The sequence below is a fragment of the Volvox carteri genome (genome assembly GCF_000143455.1).
Source record: "Volvox carteri f. nagariensis unplaced genomic scaffold VOLCAscaffold_30, whole genome shotgun sequence".
NCBI classification, from domain to species: domain Eukaryota; kingdom Viridiplantae; phylum Chlorophyta; class Chlorophyceae; order Chlamydomonadales; family Volvocaceae; genus Volvox; species Volvox carteri.
The window spans coordinates 745,555-763,202 of NW_003307573.1; the positions used below are offsets into that span (position 1 = coordinate 745,555).

Here is a 17,648-nt window from a genome sequence, read left to right on the forward strand (position 1 = left end):
CCTGTGTGGCTTTTGACTTGGGTGGCCGAGCTGGTGGTGGTCGATTTGGGACAATTGACCCGCTAATTGACAAGTTGACTCACGTAATGCGGCCCCGCCAGCAGCTGTCTTCTCGTAATAGTGATCGCGTCAAATCGTCACGGGGGAGGTCCTCGAAGATGCCAGGCGGCAGGGCTGCGGCGATTGATAGCGCATCCTCAGGTGATGGAGTCGGCAGGGCTGCGTCTGCCAGCGGTGCGGGCAGCAACGCGACGGTCTCATCTTCCTCCTCTGGCAGCGCGACAAATTTGTCGCGCTGTCGCCCCGCCTGACCGATGGGATGCCCAATCGCGACGGGTCCCGTCACGCGCTGCCGCGTGCCGGAAGGGAAACGGCGGTCTCTCAACGGCGAGGTCGCTCCGATGCGTCTACTGAGGCTTTGGCCGGTAAATTGCTGCGGAGGAGCGCTTTGCTGCCGGCCGCTTTGTAAAGGTGCGAGCAGCGGTCCACCGTACTGCCCATATTGCTCCCGCTTCCTGCCATGCATTGTAAATGATGACATCGTGCTACATGTAAAATTTCACTGGGGATTTGTAGGTGGTGGTAACCTCGTTAGTAGTTGACGAGACAAAAGTAAGGAAGAAGGGATTTTTGAGCATTCGTTGGTAGCACAAAGATTAAATTCTCACAGTTTGAGCGCTGCAACTGGGAAAGGCAGCAAGACTTGTAATCGTGCGTCTCGGCATCACGGTCTCGTACAGTACTGGGTGACTATTGAAAGCAACTCGTGTTTTCGGCAAGAGAGCTGCTGGGCTGAGTCTGATGCACCACTCTATTGCATCACAGTTTTTGTGGAGGCCAAACGGTCGCAGTCTGTCGACAACCATGACCAACAGTTTAACCCGAGCCACGCCAAAATAGTAAGTTGCCCTGCACCTACGATGGAAAAATCTCACGTTGCCATTTCCGAAAGACATAACGCTCATCTCTGCGATGATCTGGGCAGATAGGAAAATTCTGGCGCTTTCTCGTCCTTCGCGGAGACCGCAGCAAAAAAAGCGTATCATGGCTTGCCCAGGCAAGACCTGTGCAGCTCCTGGTGCATTTTTTTGTTGTTCGGGACTTTGTTTGTAACCAGGGACGCCAAAGAGAGCGCGGCACGTGCTGGCGGTACCATAGGAAAAGACAGGACGCGAATGCGAAACCTTAGTACCAAGATGGACAAATGGCATACACTTTTCGATTGATAGGAACGTCACGAACCACCATGAAGAATCCCACCGTATCCTCCGCTCCGGCTGCAATGTCGCGAGTTAAGAAACGTCACGGATGCCCTTGCACCCGTACCACCACGCACCAGCACTACAACCGACGACCAACCTGCCACAACACAACATAACCATGCACGTATGCACCTGCGTTTGGCTTGGCTTCCGGGCTGTGAAGTTGCAAATGCCAGACCCGGGGGTCGAGGTGACGGTGGTGATAGTGGGAGCCAAAAGCTGATGAAAACAGGTGCAAAAAGGAGGAGGAAGCGGGCCGGGAATCATACAGATATATGGCGGCGGATGGTGATGATGGTGACATGATGCATGTACGGCTTTATATTTCAGTTTGGGGTGGTGTGCCGTTGGACGAAGTGGCCTCACCTAAATATACCAAAACATGCAAGACACTACAAAAACTCTCCGAGGTGGTGAATGCCACCAAGTTTCAGGTGGCAAAGCTTAGGTGGCCCTGAAAGGAGGCGGAGAAGGAGGTGAGGGCGCCATCGTGCGCCCACTGTCTTATGCTCTTACCTTTTGCGTTAATGCATTGACAATATGATAACATGACAAACATTTCGGACTAACAGAGTTCCAGGCTACCATTACGGAAATTTAAGTTCCCTGTGTTGGTTAGATTCCGTTATAGGTACTGGTTGATCTTGTTGCCACAAGTCTTACAAAGTTGAGGAAACGCTATGCTATGCCTACGGTGTTTTCATGAGGAAAAGGATTCGAGACCGTAGCCAAACATGCAACTTTCCTTCGAGCTTTATAGCGGCGGCTTCCTTCGACCGTCCGCTAAGTTGCCACCGTCCCTATGTCCCAGGCGCACAGCTCAATTAATGCTTGAACGCTCAGTCTTATGTGCGAGATGTGCACCGGATGTCGCGGAGCCGCAGCCAGAAGCTTCCGCAAGCAATTCAATTCACAGCGGCGAGCTTCGGACACGGCGGCGTTTGGTGCGACCACGCACCACGGTGAAAAACCCCAAATGGCCAGCAGAGCCGGAATCAAACGTGGCAGCGGCTGGGCAGGCAGAGCTTGAGCCAAAGCGGAGTCGTCGTTCTGCAGTGGCATCAGCAAGCAAGTCGACGAAAAGCGAGCAGCTGGTGCAGGAAAAAGAGGCTTTTGGACCAACCATATTGAACGAGTCGAGTCCATTTTACCAGCCCGCGTTGACGGACGAAGACTTGGAGCAGGACCCGCCGGGCCATCGCTCGGGCTACGTGGCCGTCATCGGCAAGCCCAACGCCGGCAAATCAACGCTGATTAACGCTCTGGTGGGGCAGAAGCTATCCATAGTTACATATAAGCCACAGACAACGCGACACCGTATCATGGGCATCGCGTCCGACAAGCATTACCAAATGATCCTTTTTGATACGCCCGGTGTTATCGAGCGCAAACGGACAAAGCTCGAGGAACGCATGATGGCTGCTGTCGTGCATTCTATCAAGGACTCTGAGGCCATCGTCGCGGTTGTCGATTCGGCCGACAAGCCCAAAGAAGCCTTGGCCATGTTCCAGCCCGGCGAAAGCTGGAACGGTCCACCCATGGCTGTGCTGCTCAACAAAGCTGACTTGCTAACCGAGGATGAAATACAGGAACTGAAAACCTGGTACACTGAGAACTGCAGGGCGGAGCAGGTAGGTTGTGAGGGAGAGTTGCAAAAAGATGGAGAGTACACGTGAGGCCGTACATCCCCATACATACATACATATTTTATACATTTCATACGCCTCGATCCGATACAGGGTGCCTTTGTTGGAGCCTTTTGGTGTGGTGATACGTACGGCCTACACCACGTCTCATACAGTTCATTCATCCGCCACCTCCACACGCACACATATCCCCCGCTGCGATGTGAGGTTACCGATGTCCCCCGCTCCGCTGCAATAAACACACACATCCCCTTTCCCCCCCGCGGCGCTGTGTGCTGCACGAATCGGAAGTCACGGAGACAACACATACACATAAACGCACACGCGCGGTTCAGTTCCTTAGAACACACATACACACACACACACACACACAACCTCACACACATTCACGCACGCCCTCCCCCCTCCCCAGTACACTCTTGCCCTGGCAGCAGCTTCACTCGTTTGTGGTTCGTCTTTCCCCCCGCGCCCTCCCCCCCGCCCTCCCTCACGCCCTCCCCGCTTCCCCCTCCCCGCTTCCCCAGGTATTTGTCGGATCAGCCGAGCGGCGGGATGGGTTGGAGGCGCTGCGGGAGTGGGCGGTGTCTCGACTGCCGGAGGGCCCTACGTTGTACTCCAAGGTGGGGCTGTGGGTGGTAGGTGGGCGGATCAGGCGGGGGGAGTGTGCGGAAGGGCAGGAAGTGGAGGTTCTTACTGTGTATGTATGTATGTATGTATGTGTAAAGAGGGAGCCTGGCCCTTCAGCTGTGTGTTTGCGTTGTGTCGGGGCCACGTTTGTAATATGTATGTATGTATGTATGTATGCGTGCCAATAACACCCCAACGGCCGGCTATAGTAGTACAAGGCGGGAAGTGCAGCCACACACCCCCCGAAATGACCCCCGAAAATCTGAATGCTAACAGACAACCTTCCCACCCGTTTATGAAGAGAACCTGAACCCCCGCCCCACACCTTCCTCCTCCCCCTCCTCCCCCCCCCCTTACCGTCCTCCCCCAAGAAAATCGTTTCGGAGCAACCTGAGAGGTTCTTCGTGGCGGAGTGCATCCGAGAACAGGTGTGCGTGTGTGTTTTTATTCCCCGTCCTGATTCCCCTCCCGCTCCCACCCCCTCCCTCCCTCCCCCCTTCCCCGCTACCAACCGAATCTCCTTCGCGGATTTTCCATGAACACATTTCTCAAAGTGAAGCAACTGGGTATCGAAGGGGGCTGGGTACAATGATTATAACGATATGTATGTATGCATGTATGTGTACTGTCCGGACGCTTCTAGCACTTGCTGCTGCGTTGTTGGTGACCCCGGCGGGTTGTGGGGTGGGGTGCGGGGGTGGAAACATTCACTCGCGAGTGTTCGGGTCCTCCCCGGGTTTTAGGGTTTTATTCAAGTCGTGAACATACAAGTTGCTTTTCTTATTGTTCTTAAAAAAACCCCTCCCAATCCCTCCCTGCCACCCCATGGCCGGCCTCATACCGCGCGTGCCAGGTGTTTTTGCACTGCCAACAGGAGGTGCCGTACTGCTCCCAGGTACGACACTCCGTGTAAACACGGTGTTTTGCATGTGTTAGGGCGTGTGACGATAGGATGGCTCACACAAGGGCAAGTGTTTTTCCGAAGTTAGCTCGTTAGTCTAACTGGAGTGAAATGGTTGAATTGAATTTGCTGAATTTCTGTGTATATATGTGTGTGTATGTGTGTGTGTCTCTGAATGAATGTATGTATATATGTATGTTTGGTCATTAAGAGCAAACAACCCCCCACCACCACCACATACCCCACGTTTCCGGATGCCGACTTGCGGGCCGCTGCGGGGTCTGGGGAGATAGACGTTCACAGGTCATGTATAACATACATATATACATACATACATACATACATACATGGGTCGGGAGCACGCAAGACTAATCGACTTGTGCTGTGTGCTCCCGACGCTTGCGCTGTGTTTCGGCTTCGGCCCCCGGCTCTCGCGGCCCACAGTGTAATCTAAGTCATACATACATACATACATACATACATACATACATACATACATACATACATACATACATACATACATACATACACACACACTCACAAACACAAACACACACACACGCCCCTAAACCCCTGAAGGTTCTGATAAAGGAGTTCACTGAGCGGCGTGGCGGCCTCAAGGACTTCATCAGCGCGGAGATAGTGGTGGAGAAGGAGAGTCAGAAGGGCATCCTGATCGGGGCGGGGGGGGCCATGCTGCGCCGTATCGGTCAGGAGGCGCGGCGGGAGATAGAGACGTTTCTGGAGCGCGGTGTGTACTTGGAGCTCTCGGTGCAGGTGCGGGGGGGTTGGTGCGCGGTGGTGGTGGTGGTGGTGGTGGGTGGTGGGTGGTGGGTGGGAAAGAAAGGAGGAGGAGGGGAAGGAGGATTCGGGACTTTATTATCTTCCTCTCCTCCCTTTCTATCTCTCTCCCGCCCTCCCCCGTCGCCCACCGTGATGGATGGATGGGCTTTACTTCCCTGCTAGGGGGGTCTTAGGGTCGATTTGGACTTCCGGCAGTTGGGGACTTCGGACGCCTTCCGACAGGCGGGCAGCAGTTCAATTCTGGTCCCTTTGCATCATATGGTTTTCCCCACACTGTACTCCCCCACCGCCTGAACGGTAAGCGGGTAGGTCCTGTAGCTACGGGGTTCCGGTCGCCACCCGCGTGTGGTGCGACACGACAAACACAGGGTAGGTCTCCCCCCTCCCCCCGGTGGGGGGGTCGGGGGGCCACAAGGCGCCCTTTCCAAGAAAGCAGGAGGCTGGATGACCTGCTGCGGACGAACGAAGGGGAAAGACATGGGGGATGTGGGGGGAGCAACAGCAGCAGTAGCAGCAGCAGCAGCAACAGTAGCAGCAACAGCAGCAGCAACAGCAGCAGCGACAGCAGCAGTAGCAGCAGCAGTAGCAACAGCAGCAACAGTAGCAGTAGCAACAGCAGTAGCAGCAGTAGCAGTAGTAGCAGCAGCAACAGCAGCAGTAGCAACAGCAGCAGCAGCAGCAGTAGCAGTAGTAGCAGCAGCAACAGCAGCAGTAGCAACAGCAGCACATCGACGGTAACGGGTTGACGTGCCCCCCAGCCACGCAGTGACTTCCTCCACGCCCACGGCGCTCATTTCATTTCCCCGCGACCCCTTTTGCCTTCCACAAAATTATTCCCATGTTCCGTGCCGCGGCTTGGTGCTGCTTGTGCCCCACGATGTGTACGGCACAACGCCCACGTGATGTACGGCACAACGCGCAGGTCGACAAGGACTGGCGGGACGACAAGGAGGCTCTGAACAAGTACGGCTACTTCAACCCCATGATGATCTAATCGGGAGATCGAGTCTCGAATTTGGATCTCGAATTGGATTTCGGATTTGGATCTGCTCCGCAGGATAACCCCGACCCCAGGATCGTAATCTGATTTTAATCTGGTTTCGGATCCGATATACGGCCTGATCAAATTTTTGGCTGAGGTCTGACACGCCTGTGAGATTTACGGTAGAGGCGGCGGCGGGATCTGTTCCGACACGTGATGGCAGTCGATCCAACAAATAAATAAAATATAAATTATAATGAAACACACACAGAGAAAAACCACAAGTTACCTCGGAATGCTCCTCGCCCGCTTTCGTGTCGCAGTCGGAAAGCTAAGCGGAGGGAAAGGGGGAGGGGAGGGGTTTGCGGCGCGAAAGAGGAAGGGATGGGGGTTCCCGATTAAATGCAAGGAAATCAGAAACGGAGGGGTGCTGGAGAGAGGGGTGGGGGTTGAGTCGTTAAGCGGGGGAAAGGTCGGTCCGGACAAGGCAGCCCGGGTGTCTGTGTGTGTCGAGCTCGCACCGCACCCTTATCCTGATTTGTCAAGTACCTATCTCTTTCGCGCACACGCACACTTCACAAAGGTGGCTCTTTCTTTGTGAGTGGCTGTTGTTTAGCCGGTGCTGCTTCTTCAGTGGCCTCTGGAGACGTGGAGGCTGAGGCAGATGGCCGCAATGGACGTGGGCATGCATCTTGCCTTTCTTGCGGGGGGGGCCTTATCTGCTCTCATCGCAATATTCGCTGTGTTCACTGTTACAATTCTGATGGATTTTCTGTGATTGGCAGGCATTTGGGTGTCTAGGTAGCAAAAACACACACGTGCGCCCGCGCGTGCGTGCACGTGTGTGTGCATGTGTGTAGCAAGGCTGGCGGCCAGCCCATGCTCAGGGCATAGCTCTGCGTATGATAGTAAGGAAAGCCCGCCGCAGCTCTTGGCGGTGACACATTACCTATTGGGTCAGATGGGCTGGCAGACGGGCGCGGGGTGCGGTGCCGCGGGGTACGGCGTGCGGTGGGGGGGAGGGCATGCAGGATTTTGTGTCCAGCAGTCCAGTATCATTCTTGGTGTGGTGCAGCCGTGTCCGCTGCCGGTTTGCCCCTCCCAACCTCCTCTCTCTCCCCCGCCCCACCCAAACACCCCCCAGCATAAGGTTGGCATCGCATGCGCGCGAGCACGTGGTTATAAAGCCCTAAACATCCCATTGAGCGAAAACACACGGGGCTGGTACGGGAGGCGATGTTGATTGGCGGACCGTCAGTGGGCCGTTGGCTGTGGAGTGAAAATATCCCGGAAGCTGCTCTCTGAAAGATATGCCTTGATTACGCAGGGGGGTGCACGGCAGGCGAGGATGCGGACCATGCTCAGGTTTCTCATAGAGAACGAGGATGCATGGATGTCGGTTGATGTCGGTTGTTATTGTTGCGCTTTACTCGTTTTTAGTTGCCTCTGTGCCGAGCTGCAGCCGAGTATGATGTCCGTGTGCTAGTGGACCTTTTGAGGGGAGGGGGAGGGGGAGGGGTTTAGGGTTTTAGGAGGGGGAGGGGGAAAGACGGACCACGAACCGAATGAAGCTGCTGCCAGGAGGAAAGAGTGTAAGGAAGAGAAGCAGGACTGACCAGTAGGCGTGGAGGGGGTGAGGAGGGGAGGGGAAGGTGGAGGCCACTGAGACGTGTGGAAAGGAGAGCTGTTATGTCGAACACCGTAGATGGGGGCTTAAGGGGGGCCCCCGCAGGGATTTAGGGCAAATGCCGGTTTCCGTTTCTGCGCATTGCGCGTGATGAAAAAGTAAGATGCCCCGGTAAGGGGAGTTATGACCGGTATGCGTGATATGGAAGGTAAGGTCCAGGATACAGCTTATGCACACGTCCAAAGCTGGCTTCAGATGGCCCAGCAGGGTTTGGCCAGGCCGAGTGCCCAGTGCTGCTAAGAAAGGAATCAGAGCTCCAACAGGGCAGACAACAAGAGCTGACCAGATGAGCTCGACCCAAATGGCGAAGAAGGAGAAGAAGTTAGCAGGGAAGGAAGAAAGGAAAGCAAAAGGCAATCGGAAGTGACGGAGGGGGAGGCGAGCAGAAAGGCGCTTTGGAAGGTGTCCGGAAAGCAGGCACCGGGGGAGGAAGCGGATTGGGGGCCACTGCTTGGCGGAACGCACCGCCGCAGCTGCTGCAGTTGCAGCAGCTGCCATGTACTTGCCACTTGGTCGAGGAGTATTTTTGTGCTTCGGCACTGGGCGGGGTGTGTGGGTGTTTTTTGCTGTGTCAATCAAGTGTGGGCTAGAGGACACCTTGGCCGCAGACAAGGACAAGGTTTCTGGGTTGAATCGGACTGAATGGCCCCGAGCTTGGTTAAGGAGGCCTCATCTGTGATGTGCTGCTCCAAGTGCAGTTTGCTGATCAACGTCAGCGGGGGAAGCGATCTGCTGGGTGTGGGCAAGGTGTGGGCTAGCGGTGGCAGGCTGGCTTGACCTACGGGCAATTTGCGTCTAGGATATTAGGAAGCCTGATGATTGACGAGAGTTACCATGCAGATCCTCCTTAAAGTTTGTGTGTTCGGAGGCCTCTCATTGACAGCACATCCCGCTTGCTGCCCACCGGTTTTGTGTTTGGCTGCGCACTAGAAATATAAGGCGCGCAAAACTGCCAGAAACCATTGCATATGTAAGCATATGTATCCGGGTCAGCGAAGTTGGGTTTCGGACCGCGATAACAAGAGGATAGGGCGAAGGACAACGTTACGATGACCTGCATTCCTCACACAACGACAGTAACTTGTGACGTAAATCCCTGTTATGCTTCCCGTTTTTAAAACTTAGGGAAACGTATGCATTGTTTAATCACAGTTGCACGGCGGCCTGAGGGTGGTTGCGTGTAATGCAACAATCGTCAGAAAGTTAGACTGCCGACACCACATTTGATCACATCTCTTTTCTTCGCCTCGGCTAACAACTACGTATGCGCTATTGCTCCCCCTTTTCAGCACATTTCTTTGTGTACACTGAACCACGTTCGCGTGCCGCTACTGTGTAAGGCAAGCATCCCAGTTTTTCAGCTGCTTTTGGCAGGCATCATATAATTTCAGTTCTTCCAAGTGGTCTGCCTTTTTGGCGCCTGGCTGTTTAGGGAAAGCTCTGCAAAATGCCGCCCAAAGGTCAGAAGGCTGAGGTCGAAACGTACTCAACTGGTAACCGGCTGACTGTTGGATCATTCTTAGGGAGCGATGATATGCATGACGACGAAGATGTTGACGTGTGCGACGGTGAAATACTGGTACGTTGCGATTGCGGGAGGGCGGGCATTGCTGCAGCGTTTGACGCCTCGCCCTGCGTCCGTAGGACGGGGACGAGGATGACATCGATATCGTAGATGACGGAAGCAAGCTGAGCGATGAATCACGGCGATTCGACTGTATTGTTGGGGCCCTTGAAGGTGAGCTTCATTTCCCCAACTAGAGAGGACGCAGCTGACTTAGGTTATCCCTCTTGCAGACGTTTTAATGGATCCCGAATTTGAGGAGCTTCGGGAGGGCTTTTGCCGCGAGAATTGCCACCACTTCGAGGTGCGCACCGATGGACTCAACCGCGCCCGCGGCACTTCCGTCACGACGAGCCCGCTTCGCCGCTCGCAGGATACGGACGAAAACAAGCTCATCTACACCGACATTTTCACCAAGTACACAGAGCTTGTGGAGAGCACTATTGACCAAAAGCTCAAGCAGGCGGTCCCAGGGTTCAGCATGCAGGAGTTCATGTTGCTGCTGGAGTCGCACAAGGACCACCTCATGTCCGAGGTGTTCGAACTGCTTCTCTCCTTAGCAGACTTCGAGGCGTTTAAGGAGGTCATGCTGTCTTACAAGCGCGACGCAAGCGAGGGCCCAGCCTTCCAAATCAACTGCACACCGCTACGAGTATATGTCGAGGTACGCGACGGCAATCCTGTGCTGGCTCCCTGGCGCAATGCTTACCTGACTATCCTGCTTGGGTAGATGGTGTGGACGACAGCCGGTAGCTGTCACGCAACGATTTAGGCCGTATTTCCGTCCAAGCACACCGAGTTTCCAACGTCCATTTACCAGCACAGCGAACATAGAATGACATCATGTGAGACGGCCTAAGCATCGGCTGCGTTTCATGGATTAGAGAGCTTGGCCGTTTCCTATTCGTATGCGTTGCACCGATCGCGAAGCTTGTAGGTTTTCCAGGAGATTTGCTGTAACCGAACCCTTATGGTGAGGATTTACCACCCTGTTTCTCATTCTGTATGCGCAGCTCCATTCTTCAGCTTGCACACGGGCGGTTGGCTTTGTGTTTTGGGTAAAGGCTAAATCTTGCACCAGGGTACGGAGCATATTGCTAGGCCCATCCATACATATGAACCGTGTCATCTTCTAGCACGGATTGCTGGACACCCCCATCACCATCCCCACCCCCCCATGCTGCAAGCCTTGCTCAGCCTCGCGCGTTGTTTTCTCACTTTGCAGGAGCAAGAGGATGGTGACGAGCGCCCGGACCTGGACCTAAGCCTCCAAATATCCCCTATCGGCGCGGGCCCCAAGGCCAAGCGGTAATCCACACCTGCTTCGCCGCACGGCGGTAGCTTCGGGGCGGGATGCTGTAATTGGGGGCGCAGCGTGCGATCTGTTTTCCCCTTTACGGGAGTGTGCCCTGTACGAGGCTCGAATAAGGTTGCAGCGACGGTGCTGGGGAAAGCGGCTCCCTCTGAATAGACAACTCCTCTGGATAGACGACAGCTGCGTGCGTATGGGCGAGAGGGGTGGCCGCCATAGAGGTCTTCAGGTGTGGGAAAGAGGAGAAAGCGCACGGAGGCCGCGGCTACAGTGGCTTGCCAAATGGGTTGTGGCGCAAAGTTGAATGCAAAGAGATGCAAAATGCCCTCCATTCAGCAGTTTGTATTCCCGGCCCCAAGCCAACGCGGAATGAAGCCCCGGGGAGGTTCAAAGATTGTCTGATGGGAGCCGGAGGTGCACAAGGAGATACGCTTTGGTGTGCATGTATGTGCGTATGTATGTATGTATGTATGTATGTATTTACGTACGTGCATGTCCTTAGGGTATTGACCTGAAGGGGGTGTGGCAACGGGATTTTACTGTTGCGGTTGCGGCCCATTCTTGCGGCGCGTACATGCACTTATCGAGCTGCAAACAGCCCATGAATTGCGTATATGGCATACATGCTGGGAAGCAGCACTTGGTGTGCTGGATTTCCTTGTGGGGGCGCGTAGATTATTGTTTCTGACGTTGCGCTGCGCTGCGCTGCTGCGCTGGCATTTTAGAGGTGTGCGAACCGCTTCCGCGCTTCCTTTACCCATAAAAAATTCCTTGGGTCCATTGACCCTAGCCGCTGGTCTGCGCTTGTGCCAGGCGCTGGGTTGGTGCCGCGGCTGCCAGGGCTATGTCGATGGCACAGGTAGCCCAGCCCGGCACCGTAATCCCTACTGACGGTGCGGCATTTCTCCACATTGGCAACGCAGCAGCACAAACGGGAGCAGCAGCAGCAGCAGCAGTTTAGAATACCGGGGTGCCGTGCCGTGGCAAAACTACTATCGTGCCGGCATGGGTTAGTACGCAGCGCACCGTGCAGGACTTTCATATGACGGACTCGTGTTCTCATATGTACTCGGAGGCCCATTTTGCGCCCTGACCCTGAGTGAAAGACTCTGCGCTCGAATATAGGTATAGCATTGACGTTGTTGGCGCTGGGAGCGAAAGCATGTATTGACTGGCGCTGTGTTTCGTATGCTGGTCTATGAAAGCTCGGGAGAACGGGACGGACGGTGTGGGGAAAATTGCAACGCAAGGCCAACAGCTTGTGGCCTCGCCAAGAGTTTGAATCAGGCTTGGTTTTGTGGCTGATGTTTGGATTGGTAGGGCCGTGGGTGGCAGGGGCGTGGCGGGAGTATGATGGTCTGTGCACATGTCCACATTGCATCCCCCTTTCCCATTGCCACCCCTGGTATGTGGCGCGAATGCTGCGCTGAGATTATGCGATTACCGCCAGATCGGATTGGTGTGGGTTCTTGCATAGCAGCCCGAAAGGTCTCTTGCCTGTCTCTCTCTCTCCCGTGCATTTGCCGCTATCCAGCTCAGGTTGGTGGAGAAGAATGCGCTGGCAGTGATGCCGTGATGTGCTCTGGCGCCCCGCTTCCCGGGCAGCGTGCGATGTCAATGGGTTGCGTGGATAAATGGGATTGTGTGTATGTGTATGTGTCGTGTCGTTATCAACGCTGCTGCTTGGGCGGGTGTAGACATTGGTGAGGCGGGTGATGGCGCGGCCTATGCGATGCGCGCCTCTCATGCATGTCTCTTCTGGGCAGGCGGTCTTGACGACGGGCAGACAACTCTGTGTATGGGTCGCGCGGCGTGGCGGGGCTTATGCCTCATCTGACTTTGACACATTCTTAGGGTGCGTGCGACAGCCGACGAGCCGAGAGTAAGTAGTCTGTGGTGGGAAATGGAGCTGGTAGTGGACGGTGGCAGGCAAGCAGGCGCGGCTTGGGGGCGTCCATGGATGTTGTGTAGGGTTTTCGGCATTACGCTGACGCCCTGCAGATAGTACGATATCTCGAGCGAGTAGTTACGTGGTATGCGCGTTCACAGCACTTGCCCGCGCGTGTATCGATTAGCTTTGGTCTCAGGCTTTTTTGGCTTGGTTGTAACTAGGCGGGACTAGACAGCTGGACTGAGCTGCGTGTTGACAGGGAGACCATCGGAATAGTGTATATTTGTGCGAGAGAGGACTGTTAAGGTCCCGGGGCGCTACGTCGCGGCAGCTCCGGAGCAGCAATCACAATTGACTTTTAGTGGATTTGCGTGAGAATTGCTCAAATGCTGACTTGTAACATGTAACTTCCCTGCCTTAGCATGTTCTGCGTCCCGCTCGGTGTGCGTGGCTCAAGGGTGGCCTGTATCAAAGGCTGGTGCGGCGAAGTAAAACCTCTCAGTGCAGACCTGACCTTAGGCCTTACTTAGTTCTCCTGGTAAGTAAGGCCTGAGGTCCGGCATGTTCTTAGAGATGTTTAATGGTCTGGATTTATACATCCCAGCTGCAGTCTGCAAGGGTTCATGCCCGAACCCGGACGCCATAAGTAGGAAAGTCCTTTGGGTCCGCCGGTCTCACGGGTGCCTGGACGGGACAACAGGTTAACCTGGCTGCCTGCACATCTAAATAAAATTTCCTACAACGGTGATGTGCTTTGAGGTCTACCTAAAGCTGTGATCTGGAGTTAGGCGCCATGTCACTTCCCGTATAGAAGGGACAAAGTTTCGGAGCGCAATATAGTCGCATAAGGCTGAAAGATGCCACTAATACCTGTAAATAGTATTTCGCGGTAATATTTGTTTGCAAACTCTTCCAGTTGCAGTGTTAACTTGCATTCTTCCAAGACACCGGAATCTGAACACCTTGAAACGCTGACAAATTGTTCTTGCATCTTTAATGTTAATTTGACTTATCGCTCAGTTTCTTAAACCGGTGTACCAGACAAGCATTGTCTGTATTATCGTGCGTGATAAACGTCATCGACACTTCACTATGAACGTCAAGCACACCCTTCATACGCTATTCAAGTCAGCTGTGGAGAAAGTTGCACCGCCTCTATCTAAGAGCCAGTTTGAGGAGAAGAGGGTACGCGATTGCCCTTTCACTAAAACCCTTGTTGGCCGGTCCAAAGCGGAATCGGACCCGACCTCCGTAGGTCCTGACGCCGGAGGAGTTTGTTGCTGCTGGTGACTACCTTGTCCATGCGTGCCCAACGTGGTCGTGGTAAGTCTAATTGCAAGCATCTCCAGGCCGTCCAAGCTGCCATCGCGTTAAGCTTCCTGCCGAAACAAAACGCGCGGAACACCCCTCTTTTCGCCCCTGCGACGGCCATCGGGAAGACGCATATTGTTATATGAGAGCTTCCTTTGTCACTGGCTATTGTTGCTGCTTATCCTGATTGCTTCAGGGAGGGTGGCGACCCCAAGAAACGCAAGTCCTACTTATCGGCCGAGAAGCAGTTTCTGGTAACACGGAACGGTGGGTGATGACCAGGCCTGAGTTAACACGGGGTGAACTCGGCGACCCATTCCCAAATCATCAAACGGGCTGGCTAGTTTGCTTCCTCTCCCATTTAACCAATCACCACATCACCGCGCTTCGATCCATATCACAGTACTTCACGTTCCGCCACCTCCGCTCCGTCAGTTGCGCCATACACGGTATCTCCTTCCTAAACCTCCAAATACCCCCCCGGGCCCCCTCCCCATACACACACGCACACGCGCATACACACACACACGCCATCATTTCCGCCACTCCCTCATGAGCTTCTCATCCCCAATGCCCCCCGCTCCCCCACACGCTCCCCACTACCCCCGCCAACCCCTTTCCCCCCCAAGTCCCCTGCCTCCGCCGCGCCACCGACGTGGCGGGAGGCAGCAGCTACAACCCCATGTCGGAGTTCGCCCTGCCCGGGGAGGAGGGCTGGGTGGCCACACACATACAGCCCACTCCAGGGGGGGCCGGGACAGGCCCGGGGGGGGACGCGGATATTCCCTCCATGGACGACGACGAGGACAGCCCCCTCCAGGCGGGACCGGCTGCGGCAGCTGCTGGCGCTGATGCTGGTGGTGGTGGTGGTGGTGGTGGTGGCGGCAAAGAGAGGGAGAAGGAGAAGGACGGGGAGGGGGATATTCCGGATATTGGAGATCTGGAGCTCAATGAAGGGGATGATGAGGTATGGAGATGGTACGACATGGGCTGGGGAGGGATCGGAAGGGGGGTTTGGGCTTGGGGAGGTTGGGAAGGATGGCACCGAGGGGACTTGGAATGAATCAGTGGAGGCCCAAGGGGGGGGGCCTAGTAAACACAAAAACACACACGCTGGATAGGTTCTGCTGTCATCGTGGCATCACGAGGCAGGTCTGGGCGTCTTCTCGGTTAGCTGTCTGCCTGTCTGCTCGGGGGGTTTGAGAGGTGTGGCATTTCAAGGGGGGGAAGGGGGTGCACGTATATACGTGTTTTGGGTGGTCCAGGGGTAGGGGCTGTGGAGGGGGTTGAGAAGGGGGGAGGGGGGGGGGGGGGGGAGGAATGAAGAGGGGGCGAAAGTGAGGTTCGAGGCATTGAGGGAAGAGGGGGGCTCACGCTGGGAGATGTGCGTGTGTGTGGGATGTGTGTGTGGGGGGGGGAAAGGGGGGGGCCTTGGGGAAAGCAAATTATTCCTAAACACTTTATGCCCCTTCCGTCCATATCTCCACTATTTTCCCCCAAAACACATACACACACAGGCAGCAGCTCCCAGCGCTTCCGCTGCCGGGTACCTCCGCGCCGAGGAACCCGCGGATAACATTGTACGGACACGCACGTACGACCTTTACATCACGTACGACCAGTACTACCAGGTACGGCGAAGGATTGAACCCGACACAGGTTGTGGCTTGGGTGGGCCCCGAGCAAACGGCGCTTAGAAGAATTCCCCCCGCCCCCCCCTCCCTCCCTCGTCTACGTCTGGTACGCTCTTGCCCTGGCAGCAGCTTCACTCGTTTGTGGTTCGTCTTTCCCCACCCTCCCTCCCTCACGCCCTCCCTCACGCCCTCCCTCACGCCCTCCCTCACCCAGGGGGGGGGTACAGTCGAGTATTTTTGAAATTCAATACGTTGTCTATTTCACATTATCCAAATCCGAGACCCAAATCCGTCTTCTTTCTCTCCGCGGCTCTCTCTTCCCCCGGGTTAACATCTTGGGTTTTGTCCTACATTCTTGGTTGGTTTAGTGTTGGAGCATCCGTCTTGTGGTATTTTCTTTTCGTCAGTTTGTCTGTCTGTCGTTGGTCGTACGCCCCCTTTCAAAGCACGAAGGGGTTTGTTGTGTGTGACTGGCAGGGTTCGTTCGTCCACACATGTACTACTACTGATTCATTCATTCTTCCATCCCCTCTACCACCCCAAGGCCGACCTCCAGGCCGCTCCCTCCCCCCCCCGCACCTGCCGTACACGCGCGTTTACGGCACGTAGTGGTAGTTTTTTTTTTAAAACACGGCACCTGTCTAACCCCCAATACGCTGACCCCCGCAGGTCCCACGCTTTTGGCTTGTGGGGTTTGATGAGTCTCGGAAGCCCCTGCTGCCGCACCAGGTGAGTGTGTGCGTGGGGGTGCGTGTCGGTGTGTTTTGGGGGAGGGGGGGAGGGGGGTGAAAGCGGGAGGGGCCAGCGAGGGGGAAGTTTTGCGTTGACTGTTTTGCTTTGTCAGGGTTATATACAGGTTGTTGGGATGCTTAGTTGGTAGTTGGGTTGTTGGTGGCGCTCGTTGCTGCACACACACACACACACACACACACATGCGAAGGGCATCGGTGTGAGTGCATTAGTAGACCGCGCAGCTGTGGAGCATGCGCTTTCGGTGGAACGGAGGTTGCTTGGTGTGTATGTTGCTGGTGTGTATGTTGCTGGCTAGAGGATTCGAACAGGTGACGGCATCTTGCGTTGATTGATAAGGGAGAACGGTCAGGACTCTGTCCGATATAGCGCCCCTCCCTTGGCGGTCGCTCCCGTTGGGGTATTATACGGTTAGGAGCCCCTGTCCTGGAGTGTCAGGCCCGGATCGATATGTAACAGTTACATACGCACATACAGACAGACAGACAGACAGACAGACAGAGATACAGACAGACAGACAGACACAGACACCATCTTCTCACCCTTTCCCTTGAAGGTATTCCTGGATGACGGTATGCATATATGTATGTATGTATGTACGTCCGTACATGATTAGGTTATGGAGGATGTGTCCGAGGAGCACGCCCGCAAGACCATCACCCTGGACCCGCACCCGCACCTGCCGGGGCTATCCGCCGCGTCCATCCACCCCTGCCGCCACGCCGAGACCATGAAGCGCCTGGCCGATAAGCTGGTGGAGGGGGGCAGGGACTTTAGGGTGGACTTGTGAGTGCCTAGAACGTGTGTGTATGTGCGTGTGTATGTGCGTGTGTATGTGCGTGTGTATGTGCGTGTGTATGTGCGTGTGTGTGCGTGTGTATGTGCGTGTGTGTGTGCGTGTGTGTGCGTGTGTATGTGCGTGTGTATGTGTGTATGTGCGTGTGTGTGCGTGTGTATGTGCGTGTGTGTGTGCGTGTGTATGTGCGTGTGTATGTGCGTGTGTATGTGCGTATGTGCGTGTGTATGTGCGTGTGTATGTGCGTATGTGCGTGTGTATGTGCGTGTGTATATGCGTGTGCGTGTGTATGTGCGTGTGTATGTGCGTGTGTGTGCGTGTGTGTGTGTGCGTGTGTATGTGCGTGTGTATGTGTGTATGTGCGTGTGTATGTGCGTGTGTATGTGTATGTGCGTGTGTATGTGCGTGTGTGTGTGCGTGTGTATGTGCGTGTGTGTGTGCGTGCGTACGTGTGCGTGTGTATGTGCGTGTGTATGTGCGT

At 55.1% G+C, this 17,648-nt stretch overlaps 5 protein-coding genes across 5 annotated transcripts in view; 3 read left to right on the top strand and 2 right to left on the bottom strand.

The window, feature by feature from the left end:
- VOLCADRAFT_93224 (uncharacterized protein) overlaps positions 1-526 on the bottom strand; it is a gene marked incomplete at both ends in the record, with an annotated part of 6,667 nt that extends 6,141 nt beyond the window's left edge. The window contains one exon of the mRNA XM_002952542.1: positions 84-526. Within this exon, the coding sequence (XP_002952588.1) occupies positions 84-526 (443 nt within the window). The remainder of the gene's footprint in view (positions 1-83) is intronic.
- A 1,470-nt stretch (positions 527-1,996) lies between these two features.
- erg1 (Era-like protein) lies at positions 1,997-6,234 on the top strand (the record flags this gene model as incomplete). The annotated part of the gene is made up of 6 exons (XM_002952469.1): positions 1,997-2,893; positions 3,433-3,528; positions 3,907-3,963; positions 4,389-4,430; positions 5,016-5,213; positions 6,163-6,234. 6 exons carry the CDS (start codon positions 1,997-1,999, stop codon positions 6,232-6,234), a joined length of 1,362 nt encoding a protein of 453 aa, XP_002952515.1.
- A 1,414-nt stretch (positions 6,235-7,648) lies between these two features.
- VOLCADRAFT_93226 (uncharacterized protein) lies at positions 7,649-8,887 on the bottom strand (the record flags this gene model as incomplete). The annotated part of the gene is made up of 4 exons (XM_002952543.1): positions 7,649-7,713; positions 8,375-8,448; positions 8,507-8,638; positions 8,814-8,887. 4 exons carry the CDS (start codon positions 8,885-8,887, stop codon positions 7,649-7,651), a joined length of 345 nt encoding a protein of 114 aa, XP_002952589.1.
- Positions 8,888-9,326: 439 nt separating this feature from the next.
- VOLCADRAFT_105567 (uncharacterized protein) lies at positions 9,327-10,785 on the top strand (the record flags this gene model as incomplete). The annotated part of the gene is made up of 6 exons (XM_002952470.1): positions 9,327-9,488; positions 9,554-9,647; positions 9,707-9,777; positions 9,847-10,137; positions 10,487-10,555; positions 10,699-10,785. The coding sequence occupies exons 1-6, from the start codon at positions 9,357-9,359 to the stop codon at positions 10,783-10,785; spliced, it is 744 nt and encodes a 247-aa protein (XP_002952516.1). The 5' UTR covers positions 9,327-9,356.
- Positions 10,786-13,768: 2,983 nt separating this feature from the next.
- apg3 (autophagy protein) overlaps positions 13,769-17,648 on the top strand; it is a gene marked incomplete at both ends in the record, with an annotated part of 4,600 nt that continues 720 nt past the window's right edge. Inside the window, 8 exons of the mRNA XM_002952471.1 lie at positions 13,769-13,861; positions 13,932-13,999; positions 14,184-14,254; positions 14,617-14,954; positions 15,505-15,618; positions 16,291-16,350; positions 16,562-16,570; positions 16,988-17,157. Of these exons, the coding sequence (XP_002952517.1) occupies positions 13,769-13,861; positions 13,932-13,999; positions 14,184-14,254; positions 14,617-14,954; positions 15,505-15,618; positions 16,291-16,350; positions 16,562-16,570; positions 16,988-17,157 (923 nt within the window). The remainder of the gene's footprint in view (positions 13,862-13,931; positions 14,000-14,183; positions 14,255-14,616; positions 14,955-15,504; positions 15,619-16,290; positions 16,351-16,561; positions 16,571-16,987; positions 17,158-17,648) is intronic.